General features: G+C 41.2%; 1 protein-coding gene across 4 annotated transcripts in view; it reads right to left on the reverse strand.

Annotated features, from left to right (window-relative positions):
• The window catches only part of NUP58 (nucleoporin 58), a 52,651-nt gene that overhangs the window by 23,520 nt on the left and 10,021 nt on the right, over nucleotides 1-19,110 (reverse strand). For 2 of the 4 annotated variants that reach the window (XM_070409450.1, XM_070409453.1), the window contains exons 3-8: nucleotides 16,222-16,371; nucleotides 15,456-15,593; nucleotides 12,887-12,997; nucleotides 5,770-5,794; nucleotides 1,787-1,852; nucleotides 1,299-1,473 (exon numbers count right to left, since the gene is read on the reverse strand). In XM_070409450.1, coding sequence (XP_070265551.1) covers nucleotides 1,299-1,473; nucleotides 1,787-1,852; nucleotides 5,770-5,794; nucleotides 12,887-12,997; nucleotides 15,456-15,593; nucleotides 16,222-16,371 — 665 coding nt within the window. The remainder of the gene's footprint in view (nucleotides 1-1,298; nucleotides 1,474-1,786; nucleotides 1,853-5,769; nucleotides 5,795-12,886; nucleotides 12,998-15,455; nucleotides 15,594-16,221; nucleotides 16,372-19,110) is intronic. The other 2 variants (XM_070409451.1, XM_070409452.1) reach the window with 2 other exon arrangements.

The following is a 19,110-nucleotide window of genomic DNA, read 5'->3' on the forward strand; positions in this document are numbered from 1 at the left end:
TATATATATACTAGTAGCCCTGTGCACAAATCTGTGCACCAGTAGGTCGCTGCCACCCTCCTATAGCTCTTCGCCTGCTGCCCTGTCCTCCTGTAGCTCCCCCCGCCTCCCCACATAGCTTGTTGCCCTGCCCACTTCTGTAGCTCTCCACCTCCCACTTGCTTGCTGCCCTGCCCTGTCCTGTAGATCTCCGCAGCCTGCTTATATCTCGATGGCCCACACTCCTGCTGATCCGTGATCTGGTCGTGATGTGTTTGGTCGTTACACCGCAGGGCGTAATGGCTAATTAGCATATTCCTCTCTTATTATATATATATATATATATATATATATTAACCTCAATACCATGTATTAACTAAGACCTAAGACTAGCAAGTCAACAGTAGAATTTAATACCTATAATACATACAATTTTATTTAATAACTGATAGATTAAAAAGACGTTTTTCTGTCAAGCTATTTTCCTCTTGTATAACAATTATGCCCACAGGCACTTCTATGAAATAAAATAGTTAGTAGAATAAGCTTTAGAATTAGAGTATTAGACTGAATCCAAGCTCTCCCACTAATAACAAAGCACTTTGCCCGTTTTCTTATTTATATAATGAAGTTAATAACCGCAGATATGACATAGGGTTGTAGCAGAGACCCCAGTTTAGGGTTAATATATAAAAATTGTTCAGAACACTGCCTCCTCCATAGTATGCACTAGATAAAAACTAGTAACTATTATTATAACAATTTAAAAGTATACGAGCTATACCAGTAATGGCGAACCTTTTGAGCTTGGCGTATCAGCATTTTGAAAAACCCTAACTTAACTCTGGTGCCATGTCACATATAGAAATTTTTTGATATTTGCAACCGTAGTAAAACAAAGACTTATATTTTTGATATTTATTTTATATATTTAAATGCCATTTAACAAAGAAAAATCAACCAAAAAAATGAGTTCGCGTGTCATCTCTGACATGCGGGTCATAGGTTCGCCATCACTGAGCTATACGGTTTTCATATAGCACTAGAGGCCCAATGCATAAAATTCATGCAAAAGTAGGCCTTCCTTCCCTGGGCTGCCGGCACCGGCTTCCCTCTGGCACCTGGGACCTGGGCTTCCCTTGCAGCCCTGGCTTTGTCCAGAAGGATGTCTGGTCTAATAAGCATATTATGCTTTTATTATTATAGATGTTTAATTAAACTTCATAATTTTAAAAAAAGAGACCTATTTCCATTAAAAAAAAAAAAAGAACCCAAAATCAAAAAAACCATTATGATAAAATAACTTTAAATTAGTTTACCTGAGCAGTTTCTATTTTCAATTTGTCAATATTGAGAGTGTTTCTCTGTAATCCACTGGCAGCCAATGACAGAAGCTGCTTTAGAGCTTTAATATCTTCTTGTACTTTAAGCATTGCTTTTGAAGACATTCTACTAATTTCTTCTTGGACCTGTTTTTGTTCCTTCACAAATTTCCTTAAAGAAACAGAACACTGAGTTTTTAAAAAACACACCTTTGGTTTCCCCCACAAGAAAAAAAGTACATTTACAATAGGTTGGTCAGAGTCTAAGTGTCTTAAGAAGCAAAAACTAAAAATTCATCTACAGCTCTCATGCTTTTTTCATAAAATTACAGCTACACAATTTTAATACCTATTGTTCTGCTTTTACTCTAATTTCTAAACGCATTTAAAATTTATTTACAATGTTTAGGAGGAAGAGATGTTCCCCATAAAATATATTCTCCCATTCAAAGATATTTTATGTAGTTACAATTCGACACACTTACTGGAGATTTTCAACATCCTGGCAGATGACAGGAGGTAGATTTTCATCCTTCAGGGCTTTACTGTCCCTAAGAAAAATGCCACAGATGTATTAAAATCATAAAAAGGTGGTAACTGAGCTTTACTAGAATGTGTTGATACAAGAAAATATAACAAATATTCCCCTTTTATAGCTTTCTTGGATGATTTCAAAGTTCTTTAGAAATAACAAATTTCCTGACTTATAAAATAACTAACAAATCATGTGGAGATTCCTTTACTAAAAAGACTGGCATCTACGTAAATGTTTAGTCAATGACTGACATTTGACTAAATATTTAGGGGAAAAAAGTGAGAAAACACTACAGACTAAGTTCCCCCTGGCTCAAAAATTATATGATTGATATTTTATTCGGTTCAAAAATATGAGAGCATTCATTAAAAAAATTCGCAAAACTTTTCATAATGAGATGCTCACAATATTTTACTTTATTATTTTTAAACTTCAGTTTATTCTTCACAAAGTAGACCTAGGAATAGCTTAAGGGAATCATAAATATATAATGAAGGCAAGAATAAGTGAATTTGGGAGGCTGTAATGGAAACATGAGTTAGACTTCAGTTGCAGCCCCATTACTACTTCCTGAATAAGCCTAAGCACATCTCAGTCTCTCTCAGCTTCCTTGTTTATGTCACAGGACTAAAATATACAAAAGATAATTGTGAAGAATGAACTTGATCACCTATTTACAAATGCTTTCTTTAACATAATACAAATTAAGTGAGAAAATATCTCTAATAATAAAAGCGTAATATGCTAATTAGACTGGATAGCCAAACGACCTTCTGGACGAAGCCAGGGCTGCGAGGGAAGCCCGGGTCCTGGGTGCCTGCTGGCAGCCGGAGGGAAACCGGGTCCCGGGAGCCAGAGGGAAGCAGGTGCTGGCAGCCTGGGGAAGGAAGGCCTACTCTTGCACGAATTTCGTGCATCAGGCCTCTAATAAAAATAATAATCTTCAAACATATATATGATGTATATGGAGGCTATTATCATTCCTCTTCAACCTCGGGAAATAAATGGTATTGGCATAGTAATCTTCTATAATAATAAAAGCATAATATGCTAATTAGATGGGACAGCCGAATGACCTTCTAGCAAGCTGACGAGGGAGGGGCCTGCAAATGGCCCTCAGCTCCTTACCCAGGCTGGCCACGGCCCCATGGGGAGAGGGTCCCTGCTGGGAGGCGTGGCCAGCCTGAAAACAGCCCTCAGCCCCTTACCTAGGCTGGCCACGCTCCCCAGCAGGGAACCTCACCCCATGGGGCGTGGCTGGCCTGTAAACTGCCCCAGCTGCTTGCCCAGGTCTGCACCGTCCCCAGTGATGACCCCCACTCCAGTGGGGGTGTGGCCAGCCTGCAAACCACCACAGGCCCCTTGCCCAGGCTGCCCTACCCCTCATGGGAACCCCCATCCTGATCCAAGACACCCTTCAGGGCAAACCAGCCGGCCCCCACCCGTGCACCAGGTCTCTATACTAATAAAAGGATAATATGCTCATTAGACTGGGAGACCTTCCGGACATTCTTCTGGACAAAGCCATGGTGGCGGGGCCAAGGTAGAGGTGGTTAGGGGCCAAGAGGGAAGGGCAGTTATAGGTGATCAGGTCGGTGTATCTGTGTGGGGGGCCCGTTGGGGGTGAGCAGGCCGTCAGTGGGGGGTCAGTTTGAGGCAATCAGGCTGGTGGGGGAGAGTGGGGGGACAGCTGGGGGCGACCAGGCCGGCAGGCAGAGTGGTTAGGGGCAATCAGGCAGGTGAGCAGTTAGGACCCAGCAGTCCCGGATTGTGAGAGGGATGTCCGACTGCCGGTTTAGGCCCGGCAGTCGCACATCCCTCAAGGGGTCCCAGATTGGAGAGGGTGCAGGCTGGGCTGAGGGACAACCCCCGCTCCGTGCACAAATTTCATGCACCGGGCCACTAGTTTATATATAAAAAAGGTCCACAGACACACACATATATTTTCATTTATATATATACTAGAGGCCCGGTGCACAAAAATTTGTGCACTGGGGGGGCGGGGGGAGGGGCGTCCCCCAGCACGGCCTGTGCCCTCTCGCAGTCTGGGACCCCTCGGGAGATAACGACCTGCTGGCTTAGGCCTGCTCCCGGGTGGCAGAGGGCAGGCCCAATCCTTAAGTGCAGCCCATGGTCAGGCTCAGAGCAGGGCCGATTGGGGAGTTGGGGCACTGCCCCATCATGCACAGAACAGGGAGGACCGGGAGGTTGCGATGCCACCCTCAGTCACGCTCAGGATAGGGCCGATTGGGGGGTTGGGGCACCGCCCCCTGTCACACTCAAGGCAGGGTCGATGGGGAGGTTGCGGCGCCACCCTCTGTCACGTACAGAGCAGGGCCGATCAGGGGGTTGGGGCGCTGCCCCCTGTCACTCACAGAAGCAGGGCCAATCAGGGGGTTGGGGTGCTGTGCCCTGTCACTCACAGTGCAGGGCCCATCAGGGGGGTTGGGGCTCCGTACCCTGTCACACACAGAACAGGGTCAATCAGGGGGTTGAGGAGCTCCCCCCTGTCATTCACAGAGTAGGGCTGATAGGGGAGTTGGGGCACCGCCCCCTGTCACACACAGAGCATTGCGGATCAGGGGGTTGGGGCACTGCACCCAGTCACACTCAGGGCAGGGCCAATGGGGAGGTTATGGCTCTACCCTGTCACACACAGAGCAAGGCTCGTGGAGGGGGGTTGGGGCGCCACCCTCTATCACCCACAGAGCAGGGCCGATCAGGGGGTTGGGCTGCCACCACTGTCACACTCGGGGCAGGGCCGATGGAGAGGTTATGGCTCTACCCTGTCACACACAGAGCAGGGCCCGTGGAGTGGGGGGGCGGGTTGGGGCACTGCACCCTGTCACACTGAGCCGCAGGGCAATCAGGGGATTGGGGAGCTCCCCCCTATCAGGCACAGAGCAGGGCTGATCAGGGGGTCTGGGCGCCTTCCCCTGTCATTGACAGAGCAGGGCGGATAGGGAGGTTGTGGCCCCGCCCCCTGTCACACACAGAGCCGCAGGGCAATCAGGGGGTTTGGCACTGCCCCCTGTCACGCTGATCCCAGTGCTGGGAGGCATATTATCCTTTTACTTTATAGAATAGAGGCCTGGTGCATGGGTAAGGGCTGGCTGGTTTGCCCTGAAGGGTGTCCTGGATCAGGGTGGGTTCCCCACTGGGGTGCCTGGCCAGTCTGGGTGAGGGGCTGAGGGCTGTTTTCAGGCTGGCGAGTGACTAAAGCTTCCACCCGCTCCTTGTTTTCTTTTCTTTTTTTTTTTTTATTCTGAGGCCTCGCTGCTGAAAACATCGATACAATGTTTCGGTCCGGCTGGATTTCAATCCTGCTGGTTTCTGGTGTTTTGTTTAGCTTCTTATTTGCAACATAGTACATAGTTGCTTAGAGTTGCAGCTGAGAGGCCGGCAAGTCAGGCGGGGAACGTTGGAGTCCTCCTTCACTGCAGCAAGCAAGCCTCATGTTCGCTTCCAGCTGCCTGGCTGCCGGCCGCCATCTTGGCTGACAGTTAATTTGCATATACTCACTGATTAGCCAATGAAAAGGGTAGCGGTCGTACGCTAATTACCATGTTTCTCTTTTATTAGTGTAGATATAAAAAGTGTTCCAAAATAAAGTTCCATGAATTGCTCAAGATTTAATAAGTTTATATATATATATATATATATATATATATATATATATATATATATATATTTGCATTATTTGGGGGAAAGCCAACCACACCCTAGAAAGAACTGGTTATAAGTTTTCTTAAAAATTTGACCTTTCGTAATCTTTTAGAGCATATGTGTATTTTATTTTTGACAGACTGGTTAAATAATTTCTCTTCTAAATGCCTACATGGTTCCATGTACTTTCAGCCACACCATTTGCCTAAAATTTAATAAATAAAACTTTTTAATTACAATATTTTAAAAGTTAAATTGTAAACTTACTCTGGTCTTGTTCCCGTTTTATCACCTAGAAAATTCAAGAAACTTTGTGTAAAAATAGGCATTTTAACAATATACTATGCATACAAGTTTTAAGTTAATGCAAACTAAGATATAAATACAAACGGTTAAGCATTTCTTAGATTGCCCCTTAAATATCATGACTTGTCACAAACCCCAAATACAGCAAGTTATGGAGATATATTTACGTATATATAGAGTTCTGTATCTGATTTGCATCTATTTCTTTCAAAGATAAGAATCTTCTTTAATAAGACAGTAAGAGAAAGACAAATACCATTATGATCTCACATATATGTGGAATCTAAAGAATAAAATAATATAGAAACAGATTCATTCATAGAGAAAAGACTGACAGTTGTCAGAGGGAAGGGGGTTGCAGATCTAGGTGAAAAAGGTGACGAGATTAAGCAGTACAAATTGGTGGTTACAGAATAGTCACAGAGATGTAGATTACAGCATTGGAAATATAGTCAATAATATCATAACTACTGACAATACATATGGGGCCAAGTGGGGACCTGAAGCAATGGGAGGACCACTCTACTCTAAAGTACATTATTTTCTAACCAGTTTGCAGCACATCCGAAACTAATACAGAATAAGACTGAATGTAAGCTGTAATTGAAAAAAGAAAAAAAAAAAGATTTGTTTTTAAAACTACCTTCCATGAAAAATATCCCTGCCTGGCAGTTTAATTCCTAAGAGCTTTACTGGATACTTTTTAAGGCCCAATCAGTATGAAAATACTAAAATATGTCAGATTACCTGAACTTCTCTAAATATTTTATAAATGCAGAAAATTTTAAAATAAGGTTTTTGTGTCTGCAAAGCAAACAAAAGCCCTCACAGTAATAACATCTAAAAATAGAAAAAAGTAAAAGTGCTCCTTAAGCAAATTAAGCAGTGACCTGCATATTAAAGTACAGAAAATACAGAAACACACTAAAACTCAATGGTTCCTTCCAGCCTTTTCTGCACATGCACATACACTTTTTAAATCATGTTTTTTTTTAAAAAAATTCTATCTATCTATCTATCTATATATATATATTTTAGAGAGAGAGGGAGAGGGAGGGAGGGTGTGAGAGAGAGAGAAACATTGATCAGCTGCCTCCTGCATGCTCCCTACTGGAGATTGAGCCTGTAACCCAGGCAGGTGCTCTGACAGGGAATTTAACTGGTGACCTTTTGGTGCATGGAACTGCACCATACAACTGAGCACACTGGCCAGAACCTTACACATACATTTTTTAAAGCAATCAGGATTTTCTTAGCATGTTGTGAATATTTTCCATGTCAATTAAAATGACTTTAAAAGATAACCAAGTGCATAGATGATGTAGCTGTATCATAACCTTTATGCCCAACCCTTTCTTAGCAACAAATGTCTATATCTACTTGTGCAATACTTGATTTGCATTCCAAGAAGAGGAATTTACTGGTCAAAGAGTATGCCAGGGTAGGCCTTTGACATATTACCAAAATGATCCCTTACAACAACTAACCCAACTTACCTTCCCATGTACTAGGAGTAAGGGTATCTTTTCCATCACACTCTCAGCATCAATAAACACATTAAAAAAAAAATTATTGCTAGTATGTAGGCAAAAAATGCCACTTCATTAATTCATATTCCAATTAGAAAGTGCATTTTTTCTTTCGTGAACTACCTGTTTATGTTATGTAAATTTTTGAGGTTATTTCCCTTATTGGCTTCTAAGAGCTATTTCGACATTAAGCAAATTAATTCTTTCTCATATTCATCACATTTCTTGTCTTTTTTTTTCCTAAGCCTTGCCGAAACAAGGCCACCAAAAATGTGCTTGCCTCCCCCAAAAAAATTTGGGGGAGAGAAAGATTTTCATGTCTATTTTTAAAACTAAATCCTTATAATTGAAAGATACATCTTGATTTCAGAAATGTTAAAATGTACAAAAAGCAGCATCTAAAAATCAAGTATTTTACCTTAAATTTGTCATTTACCTTTTATCTCTGAACATAGGGTTTCTTTTTGTTTAACTCTTTAATCCAACTAAGTTTTTCATATTTTGTATCTCATTAATCCTACAACATTTCTGAAATTGGCACCCTTGTTCTATAAACAGGGTCTTAGATTTGATGAGACAGTAATATAAGGTAGGGATTTCATTTGTTTTCAAATAGTTCAACTATTTTATTGACTAGTTATTATCTTGCTATTTCTTTGATATTCCATTTTACTATCTTCTATATATATAAAAGGCTAATATGCAGCCCTGGCCAGTCTGGCTCAGTGGATGGAGCGTCGGCCTGCGGACTGAAGGGTCCCAGGTTCAATTCTGGTCAAGGGCATGTACCTTGGTTGCGGGCACGTCCCCAGTAGGGAGTGTGCAAGAGGCAGCTGATGGATGTTTCTCTCTCATCGATGTTTCTAGCTCTCTATCCCTCTCCCTTCCTCTCTGTAAGAAAATCAATAAAATATATATTTTTTTAAAAAGGCTAATATGCAAAGTGTCCCCTTCGGAGTTCAACTGAGATTGGGAGTTTGATTGCTTGCTATGACGTGCGCTGACCACCAGGGGGCAGTGCGGAAGAAGGCCCCGCCCAGCAGCTGGGGAAGGAAGGCCCTGGCTAGCAGCCAGAAGGCCTCGATCATCCCTGATCGCCAGCTAGGCCCAGGGACCCTATTCGAGCATGAATTTTGTGCACCGGGCCTCTAGTATTTTATAAAAAAATTAACACACACACACAAACGTGTATATAAAACTTGCAACTGTTTCGAGACTAGTGTGGACTCCTGAATAGTCTCCCTAGCTTGCACCTCAGTAATACTGTGGACTACTATAAAGGCTTCTTAACAGTTTCCCCATCTACTCTTGGCTTCCTGCACATTATTCTCCACATGGCTGTCAGATGCTTTCTTATAAGACAAATCTCATCATGTCACATTACCCAGATCAAAACCCTTTAGTTGATCAGTATAATTATGAAACTTTTTAAAAATATATTTTATTAATTTCAAAAAGAGAAAGGGAGAGGGAAACATTGATGTGAAAGAGAAACATCAATCAGCTGCCTCCCGTATGTCCCCTACTGGGGATTGAGCTCACAATCCGAGCATGTGCCCTGATCAGCAATCAAAATGGCAAACTCCTGGTGCATGGAATAATGCTCAAGCAAGTGAGCCACACTGGCCAGGGCTAATTACAAAACTATGATGACATACAAGGCCTTTCATGATCTCTGGGATCTAAATCTTTCTGTTCTGCAGGTATACTGGTCTTCCAGCATTCTCATCTCTAGGCCTCGCTCATGCTCTCCCTCTTTTAAAAAAGAAAAAAAAATTTTATTGATTTTTTTACAGAGAGGAAGGGAGAGGAACAGAGAGCTAGAAACATCGATGAGACAGCAACATCAATCAGCTGCCTCCTGCACACCCCCCACTGGAGATGTGCCCACAACCAAGGTACATGCCCTTGACCGGAATTGAACCCAGGACCCTTCAGTCCACAGGCCGATGCTCTATCCATTGAGCCAAACTGGTCAGGGCCATGCTGCTCCCTCTTCATGGAATGCTGTTCCCTACCACTCTTCATCTGATAAAATCCCACTAATACTAAGGTCTACCTAATATCGCTACTAGAAAAAGAAATCTAGACTGCCTTGACACATATTACAGATGAGGGAAATGGGGATGTGATACATATAGTCATGTGCATTTATTATTCTACTAGAGGCCCAGTGCACAAAAATTTGTGCACTCGGGGAGCGGGGAGAGGGGGTTCCTCAGCCTGGCCTATGCCCTCTTGCAATCTGGGACCCCTCGGGAAATAACGACCTGCTGGCTTAGGCCTGCTCCCTGGTGGCAGAGGGCATGCCCAATCCCTAGGTGCAGCCCCTGGTGAGACTCAGAGCAGGGCTGATTGGGGAGTTGGGGCACCGCCCCCTGTCACGCACAGAGCAGGGCGGATCGGGAGGTTGCGATGCCACCCCTAATCACGCTCAGGGTAGGGTCGATTGGTGGGTTGGGGCACCGTCCCTTGTCACACTCAAGGCAGGGTCGATGGGGAGGTTGCGGCGCCACCCCGTCACGCACAGAGCAGGGCCCATCCAGGGGTTGGGGAGCTCCCCCCTGTAACGCACAGAGCAGGGCTGATCAGTGGATTGAGGAGCTCACCCCTGTCACTCAGAGTAGGGCCGATAGAGGAGTTGGGGCACTGCCCTCTGTCATGCACAGAGTAGGGCCGATAGGGGAGTTGGGGCACCACCCCGTCACACACAGAGCAGGGTCGATCAGGGGGTTGGGGCGCCGCCACTTTCACACTCAGAGCAGGGCCGATGGGGAAGTTATGGCTCTACCCCGTCACACACAGAGCAGGGCCCGTGAGGGGCGGGGGGGGGGGGGTTGGGGCGCCGCACCCTGTCACACACAGAGCCCTGCAGGGCGATCAGGGGATTTGGGAGCTCCCCCCTATCAGGCACAGAGCAGGGCTGATCAGGGGGTTGGGGCGCCTTCCCCTGTCACGAACAGAGCAGTGCAGATAGGGAGGTTGTGGCCCCGCCCCCTGTCATACACAGAGCCACAGGGCAATCAGGGGGTTTGGGTGCTGCCCCGTGTCACGCTGATCCCGGTGCTGGGAGGCCTCGCGGCTCCGCTGATCTCGGTGCTGGGAGGCATATTACCCTTTTACTATATAGGATAGAGGCTTGGTGCATGGGTGGGGCTGGCTGGTTTGCCCTGAAGGGTGTCCTGGATCAGGGTGGGTGTCCCCACTGGGGTGCCTGGCCAGCCTGGATGAGGGGATGATGGCTGTTTGCAGCTGGTCACACACCCTTCAGGGTGGGGGTCCCCACTGGGGTGCCTGGCCAGTCTGGGTGAGGGGCTGAGGGCTGTTTTCAGGCTGGTGGGTGACTGAAGCTCCCGACCACTCCTTTTTTTCTTTTTTTTTTTTATTCTGGGCCAAGGCCTCTGCTGCTGAAAGCAGGTATCTGGTTTGTTTGGGTTCTATAATCGAAACACTGTATCATCTCCAGCTCTGAGATCCCTGCTGGCTGAAAGCTGGTTTCTGGGGTTTTGTTTAGCTTCTATATTTGTTACGAAGTTTCAAACTGCCAGCTCAGAGGCCGGCAGCGCAGGCGGGGCATGTTGGAGTCCTCCTTCACTGAAGCAAGCAAGCCTCATGTTCGCTTCCAGCTGCCTGGCTGCCGGCCGCCATCTTGGCTGGCAGTTAATTTGCATATCGCCCTGATTAGCCAATGGGAAGGGTAGCGGTCGTACGCTAATTACCATGTTTCTCTTTTATTAGATAGGATGTGCTCCTTTTGCTCAATTCTAGCTAAAGTACAGTATGTATCAGAATAAGACCAAGGGAGAGGAGGTTAACTCCTTTCATTTTTCACTCCTTTGCTTCAATCTGCTCTTTCATATGGAGCCTAAAAGTAATTATAAGAAAAGACAAGTAGTCTCAAAATAGAAGGGTACAAGGCCATTACAACTGAGTAAAAAAATAAGTTGCTAAAACACCTAAGGCTATTTTTCTAATGACAGAGTTTCTAGAAATACGACATAAAAATAAGAATAGGACCCTATGTTTAGAATTTAGTAAATTTTTATTCAAAGAAATAAACCCAAATTTAAGTTTAAAAGGATTTTCCAACTTTTAGGATAGTAATTCACCTTAGAATAAACAGTGTCTCTTTATAATAAAACCATGTCCAATTTTAAGAATTCTTATATAGATATATGGGCACTGGCTACTATAAACCTTCAACCACTACCTCATTTTAGTTCTGAGAGGTTCAATGCAATATATATGTATATACTCTAGTAAGACATGCTTTCATCAGAAGCAGAAAAGATGTTGTAAAACAGAACAAAAAATCATACACAGGCCCTAGCTGGTTTGGCTTGGTGTATAGAGCGTCAGCCTTTGGACTGAAGGGTCCCAGGTTCAATTCCAGTCAAGGGCACATGTCCGGGTTTGTGGGCCCAATCCCCAACGTGGGCCTGATCCCCAATGGGGGGCATGCGGGAGGCAGCCGATCAATGATTCTCTCTCATCACTGATGTTTCTACCTCTCTCTCTCTCTCTCCCCCGCTCCTTCCTCTCTGAAATCAATAAAAATATACTTTTAAAAAATCATACACAGAACCAACAATAAAAAACTTTTCAAAATGAATTTGGCTAACTTTTAAAAAGAATATTCAGCATAGCAAGAAGAGCATTTTACAACTCACTGGTGAGTACATAAATTGGTAAAACCTTCCTGGAAAGCAATTTCACAACATATACCAAGAGTCTCCAAAATGTCCCTGTCTTTAAACCAGTGATTCAATTTCTAGGTATCTGTCCTAAAGAAATAACCAAAAATATGAACAAAATTTAAAATAAAAAGCAAATGCTTAGACAGTATTTACTATGTGCCTGGCTCTGCTAAGGTTTTACAAACAGTAATCCTCAAACTAAACCTATAAGTAGGTACTGTTAGTTTCTCCCACTTATAGATAAAAACAAACAAAAAAACTAAAGCACAGAGAGGATAAATAACTTGAATAAGGTCAACAAAGCTTGAAAATAGTTGAGCCATAATTTGAACCCAGGCAATTTAGCTCCAGAATTGACACTCTTTAAATTACAATACTACTCTGATTCTCTCTGTAAAGTTGCACAATGCAGTGATACTTTCCAGAGTAAAAGAACTGGAAATAAGCACTATCAACTAGATGATGGCTGACTAAATTGATACGTCCATTCATAAGATTAATATTAAACAGCATTAAAATATTTTAAAATTACTGACGTTGACAAATATTTATGATATACTATTACATAAGAACAGGTTTCAAACAATATGTGTCATGCTCCCAAATAAAAAACATAAATCAATACATTAAGATAGCTAGATAAGACATAGGCACATACAAATCTCAATTTTCTAGAAAAATAAAACCTTAAATGCACAGCACACAAAACTGATAAAAATACAATGCAAACGAACTTAAAAGTAAAAACTTTACTACTGAATATATTACATATAACTAACAATCTTCCAGACATAGGAATTTAAGTTCCCTCACAGGACTGTTAGAACATAAAATTATAATAACATTACTTACTCTTTTTATCTGATGAACTACTAAAATCTATACCACCAAGGCCTTCATTGCCTGTAGTTGAAGTAGCTGCTGTGGTTCCCAAAGCCAAGCTTAAAGCATTCTGTCCAAAACCTACAAATAAGCTAAACATCATTTATAAAGTTCACTGGAAGTCTTTATAATGATTACATCTTCTGACCAAAGCATTCCAATGCTTTTAAGTTGGATTCCATATTCTCTTCATACTTGATTTAGGAAAAGAGCAAGAAACAAGTCTAGAGCAAGCTCTAAGTCTAAACAAAGACTGATAGTCTTGCTTGGATTCAACAGTATATGTAGTTTGAATGTGACTTTTTTTTATTAAAAGGGTCAGAATACATGTTAATTCAATGTATGTGGACACTCAATTTTATGTTTGTAAAACCTCTCTAAAAAAGCAGTTTTAGTATGTTTCCAGGTGAATACATCTTGTCTTACAATCATGATTTGGAATTATATACTTTTAAAATATTCTAATATTGAATGTATTAATTAACTTGATAGGTGGAGTTAATTAAGGAATAATTTTATAACGAACTACATCTATCAAATCATGTACATTTAAAAAATCTTACAATTTTATTTGTCAATACCTCAATAAACCTGGGGGTAAATAAGTAAATATCTAGTATGAATTTATAAGAGTTTAGTTTAATATAAAACAAACTGTTTTACTATCAGTGAAACTTAAAGAACTAACACTTGAAAATCTTACAGTTCAAAATATCATACTCCCAGGTTCTTTGCATAAAACTTTTTTTTAAAGTAGACTTCATTTATTTAAATCCTACCTTACAAAAGAAATTAGAAGAGTTAGACCAGGGGTCCTCAAACTTTTTAAACAGGGGGCCAGTTCACTGTCCCTCACTGTTGGAGGGCCGGCCTATAGTTTTAAAAAAAACTATGAACAAATTCCTATGCACACTGCACATATCTTACTTTGAAGTAAAAAAATAAAATGGGAACAAATACAATATTTGTATTTGCATGTGGCCCGCGGGCCATAGTTTGAGGACCCCTGAGTTAGACTATAGTCAATTTTAAGTCAATATATACTAGCGAATCCATACATTCCCAAGCTGATACAATTGTGGGTGGTTTTTTTTAAGACAAGATGCTATTTACTTTAAAAACAGAGAAAACAGTGGAATGTATTGTTAAGAGCATGGGATAACTGAAAACTGGATTTAAATCCTGGCAGTGTATGAAAAAACATAGCTAAATAAATAGCTTATTCAGTTTTTAAAAAACACCAATAGCACTTTTAGGTTAATATAATCATAAATTAAACATTGAATATTGTGTCAAGAGCCTAAGAAAAATCAGGACAGATCTAAAAACTCAATAACAAGACACAAAAACACCCGCTACTTCCCCTCTCTATTATTTTTGTGTCTTACTCTGATAGGAATCTTTAGGAGAGGTATTTAAATATTTATCATGCAAAGAAATGTATGTTATAGTCATCTAGTGATTTGATTATTAGAAGACATTTTTTAATACCTACAAAGTTAGACAATAATGACAAAGTATTTGAAAGATCAATGAAATTTGAACACTACAAATTTCTACAGCTTATCTTCACCAACTCCTTTTCCCCCATTCTACTGACTTGGAATTACTCCATTAGATTTAGTATTTGAATAGACGACGCAAAAGAACTATAGCTTAAAAAAATAAAAGAACTATAGCTTTAACAGAAATCAAGTCACATTCCTTCATCTCTCCCACACAACCAGGTAAAGTAAGACACATATTAGTGAAACTACTGAACTAGCCATTATAAATAAATCTAAGTATTTTCAGAAATTCTATGATTTCAACATGTAGCAACTATTCCTAATATGTAAATTGTTAAACAGAAATTCTTGATGTTACATTGTTAAGTAATTATACAACCTCTTCAAATAAAAGGGAAGCGTTTCTCACTCCCACAAAACCCCACTGGCTTTCCTATATTGACATTAGCTATCGCCAAAATTCAAAACATCTGTAGAATCCTTGACATAAGGCTAATTTCAAAATAAGCATGAAATGAGAAATCAACTTGAGATATAAATATTCAATAGTCTCTTGGGAGGTAAACTGATACTTAAGTATTGCCTGACTATAACAAAATTACTTAATATTGTATTTTACACTTGCCTTCAAAGAATGCGAATATCCTTCCTGACATCTATAATAGAAAGCCACTCCTAGAACCAGGGCTTAAAAAGTCAAGATATCTTACAATGACTGTAGATACTAAATGATGCTAGACTATTCAACTACTATTTATTAAAAAGATAAGTTTCTCTAGAAACTTTATTGACTCCTCAAACAGGTGCCTCTTCATTTCTTTATCTAGTCAGTCAATATTGAGAAATGGGAAAATGTATTTCTGAAATACTGCTAAGAGGTCCAATTATGCATTGAAAAACATTACAATTGTTTTCATACTAAAAGAAAAACATAAATTTAATAAGACAAAGCAATCTGCTCAAAATGCCAAAACAAAGTAAATTTTAAAACAAATATTTACTACTTCTAGAGAGTAAGTACCATCAATTACCTGATGTTGCTGTGTTTGTACTCTGGAAAAGCGAACCTCCCAAACCAGCTAAGGCTCCCCCTAAAGAAAGGCCTGTTGATGCAGTCGTAGTTGTGGCTGTCGTTCCACCCAAATTATTAAGAGTAAATCCTGTGGATGCTATAAAAAGTGAGACTGTAAACCTTCAAGAGGAAACGCTGTTTCTAGAATATAACAAATATAAAACACTTTCTTTAAAAAACTGATGTCCACGATAAAATTGGCTCTTGGAAAAACTACTCAATAAAGATAAAATTATATACCAGTATACTTATGAATAAAGAAAAAATGAGTGACAGAAAAAAAAGACTTTGGGTAATAAAAAAATGGTATCAGGTAACTGATTTCACACAGTAATAAAGAGTTTTCAACCAGGCCATCAACTCCATCTTCAAATTTGAATGAATTTAAGCCAGGCAAGCTTATGCAAACTCTTTTTTCTTCCCTGTCACCAAACTACTCTCTGAGAACAAATTATATATTAATGGTTTTACATTTTATTTTCTCATCCTCTTCCCTGCTCTGCTCTCTGTAAATAGAGACCAACTTCCAAGATAGTATCTGCTGCTTTAGTGCCCAATGTTGATCTTTTACACAAATCAGTAATTTAATAGGTCAAAGTTGCTGAATGATTTAAGTAAAAAATTCCCCAATATGAAGTTATATTTAATAAAGGTGGCTACCTATGTACACTCACCAAATAAAGTTAAAATTTAAACATAAAATGTGACTTTCCATTCTGCCTCACCTGCTGGAGTTGATGTCAGAGCAGAAGAAAGGGTAAGACCACTAGCTGAGGTAGAAGTAATAGGCAAAGCAAATGGTGTGGCAGATGCTGCAGGTTTACTGAATCCTAAACTGAAACCTGTTGTAGATGCAGATGTAGTGGCTGGAGTTCCTGTTAAAAAAAAAAAAATCCTTATTTTACTATAATTGTATATATATATATTATACCATACACAGTCAATCAGGATCCCTACAAGTTAGTGATCCTATTTTTTATAGATAGAACAAGAATGTACTTCTGTATGTATAAGAGAAAAATATAAAATTTGACACCAAATCATGGTGAATAGTGAGTGAAAAGATGGTCCTGTGAGTTAAGAAAAGAAAAGCAAAAGAAAATTGAATCAATGTGATAATACTGAAATTCAATTTAGTTGTACCCCTAGATTGACCTAAAACAGCATTTAACCTTTCTTTCCTTAATAACTAGCAGAAAAATGGCCCATCCTCTCCAAAACTATATACATGACAATTCTCTACTGCTTAAGATCCTCTTTCTTCTGGTTCCTGTGTTTGAAAGCACCCAGAATTCTTCCTACCCCCCTTTTGTAGATCTCCTTTTCTTTTTTTTTTTTTTTAATTAAATCTTTATTGTTCAGATTATTACATTTGTTCCTCTTTTTTCCCCCCATAACTCCCCTCCTTCCAGCTCCCACCCCACCCTCCACCCTCACTCCCCACCCACTGTGTTCATCCATAGGTGCATGATTTTTGTCCAGTCACTTCCCGCATCTCCCACACCCCTTTTTCCCCCAAGAATAGTCAGTCTATTCCCTTTCTATGTCCCTGATTCTATTATAATCACCAGTTCATTCTGTACATCAGGTTATTTATTCACTTGATTCTTAGATTCATTTGTTGATAGATGCATGTTTGTTGTTCATAATTTGTATCTTTACCTTTTTCTTCTTCTTCCTCTTCTTAAAGGATACCTTTCAGCATTTCATATAATACTGGTTTGGCGGTGATGAACTCCTTTAGCTTTTCCTTATCTGTGAAGCTCTTTATCTGACCTTCAATTCTGAATGATAGCTTTGCTGGATAAAGTAATCTTGGTTGTAGGTTCTTGGTATTCAGCACTTTGAATATTTCTTGCCATTCCCTTCTGGCCTGCAAAGTTTCTGTTGAGAAATCAGCTGACAGTCGTATGGGTATTCCCTTGTAGGTAATTAAGCCTCTTTCTCTTGCTGCTTTTAAGATTTTCTCTTTGTCTTTTGCTCTTGGCATTTTAATGATGATGTGTCTTGGTGTGGTCCTCTTTGGATTCCTTTTGTTTGGGGTTCTCTGCGCTTCTTGGACCTGTAAGTCCATTTCTTTCTCCAGGTGGGGGAAGTTTTCTGCCATTATTTCTTGAAATAGGTTTTCAATATCTTGCTGTCTCTCATCTTCTGGCACTCCAATGACTCTGATATTAGACCGCTTAAAGCTGTCCCAGAGGCTCCTTACACTATCTTCACACTTTCGGATTCTTTTTTCATTTTGCTTTTCCAATTGGGTGTTTTTTGTCGAATCTTTGGTTTGATTATTGTACTCCTCTGGTCTGCTATTGGGTATAATATTCTTTATTTCAGTCCGTGTATGCTTACTTTCTAATTTCTTTATCGTAGCATCGAGGGTCTCATTAGTTTTCGTGAGGCTCTGCACAAATTTATGGCAAGCCCTCAAAATTGCGATTCTTAGCTCCATATCCTCCATTTCTGTCATGTTTTTTTGTCTCCGCATCTTTTATGCTTTCTTGGTGCACCCCCTTGTGGTCTCTGTGCGCAGTCTTGTTCTAGCCAAGCCTTAATTGTTGTAGTTAACACTAGAGGGATTTGACCCCCAGGCCGACTGGCTATAGGAATCAGCTGTATGGAAAACGTCTGCCTTCTGGGGAGGCGCTAATCCAGCCTTTGCCTGAGGCGATCGGCAAATGGCTGTGCGCAGGCTTTGGGCGGGGCGGGATCCACAGGGCGGGCGGAGGGAGCAGTTATGGCCACGCTCAGTCCCGTTCCCAGAGGCTCTGCTTCTCAGAACCCCGGCAGCCGCTGCAAACCTCGGAGAGAAAGCTGCCCTCAGGTTCCAACTGATGCCGGATAATCCCGCTTCTCCCGTTTGAGTCTAGGTCCCTAGAGACTCGCCCGGATCTGGAGCCCAGAGTCTGAGACTCACTCCCGACAGAAAACGACAACCTCGCCCTCAGCCACCAGCCCGCTTTGCGCGCGCACCTCGGTACCTTTGTATTTTCCACACTGCGCCGCCTCTGAGCCTCGATTTGCTCTTCTCTTTCCTTCTAGTTGTAGAGTCTCTCTTCAGCCAGCCTTCCTGTGATTCTGGGTGATGTCCGTTCAGTCTTTTAGTTGTATTTTTGAAATGGTTGTTTGCGGCAGCGGTCTCCGGTGTTTACCTACGCCGCCATCTTGGTCTCCCCCCTTGTATATCTAGATCTCCTTTTCATCTGTTCACTTCTTAACTGATACTCCCTATGGCAGTGATGGTGAACCTTTTGAGCTCAGTGTGTCAGCATTTTGAAAAACCCTAACTTAACTCTGGTGCCGTGTCACATATAGAAATTTTTTGATATCTGCAACCATAGTAAAACAAAGACTTATATTTTTGATATTTGTTTTACATATTTAAATGCCATTTAACAAAGAAAAATCAACCAAAAAAATGAGTTCGCGTGTCACCTCTGACACACGTGTCATAGGTTCGCCATCACTGCCCTATGGTTTACTTTCTGCTCCCTTACTTCCTAAAAGATCTTACCCACTTTCAGAATTTCAACTATAGGTACATGATCTAAATCTACACTTATCTGAGCGTGCATTGGTTAGCTCTACCCTGATGTCCCTTTGGACCCCTATATTTC

This window comes from Myotis yumanensis, unplaced genomic scaffold (assembly GCF_028538775.1).
Source record: "Myotis yumanensis isolate MYYU_CA2020_CCGP unplaced genomic scaffold, mMyoYum1.0.hap1 SCAF_3, whole genome shotgun sequence".
Lineage (NCBI taxonomy): Eukaryota > Metazoa > Chordata > Mammalia > Chiroptera > Vespertilionidae > Myotis > Myotis yumanensis.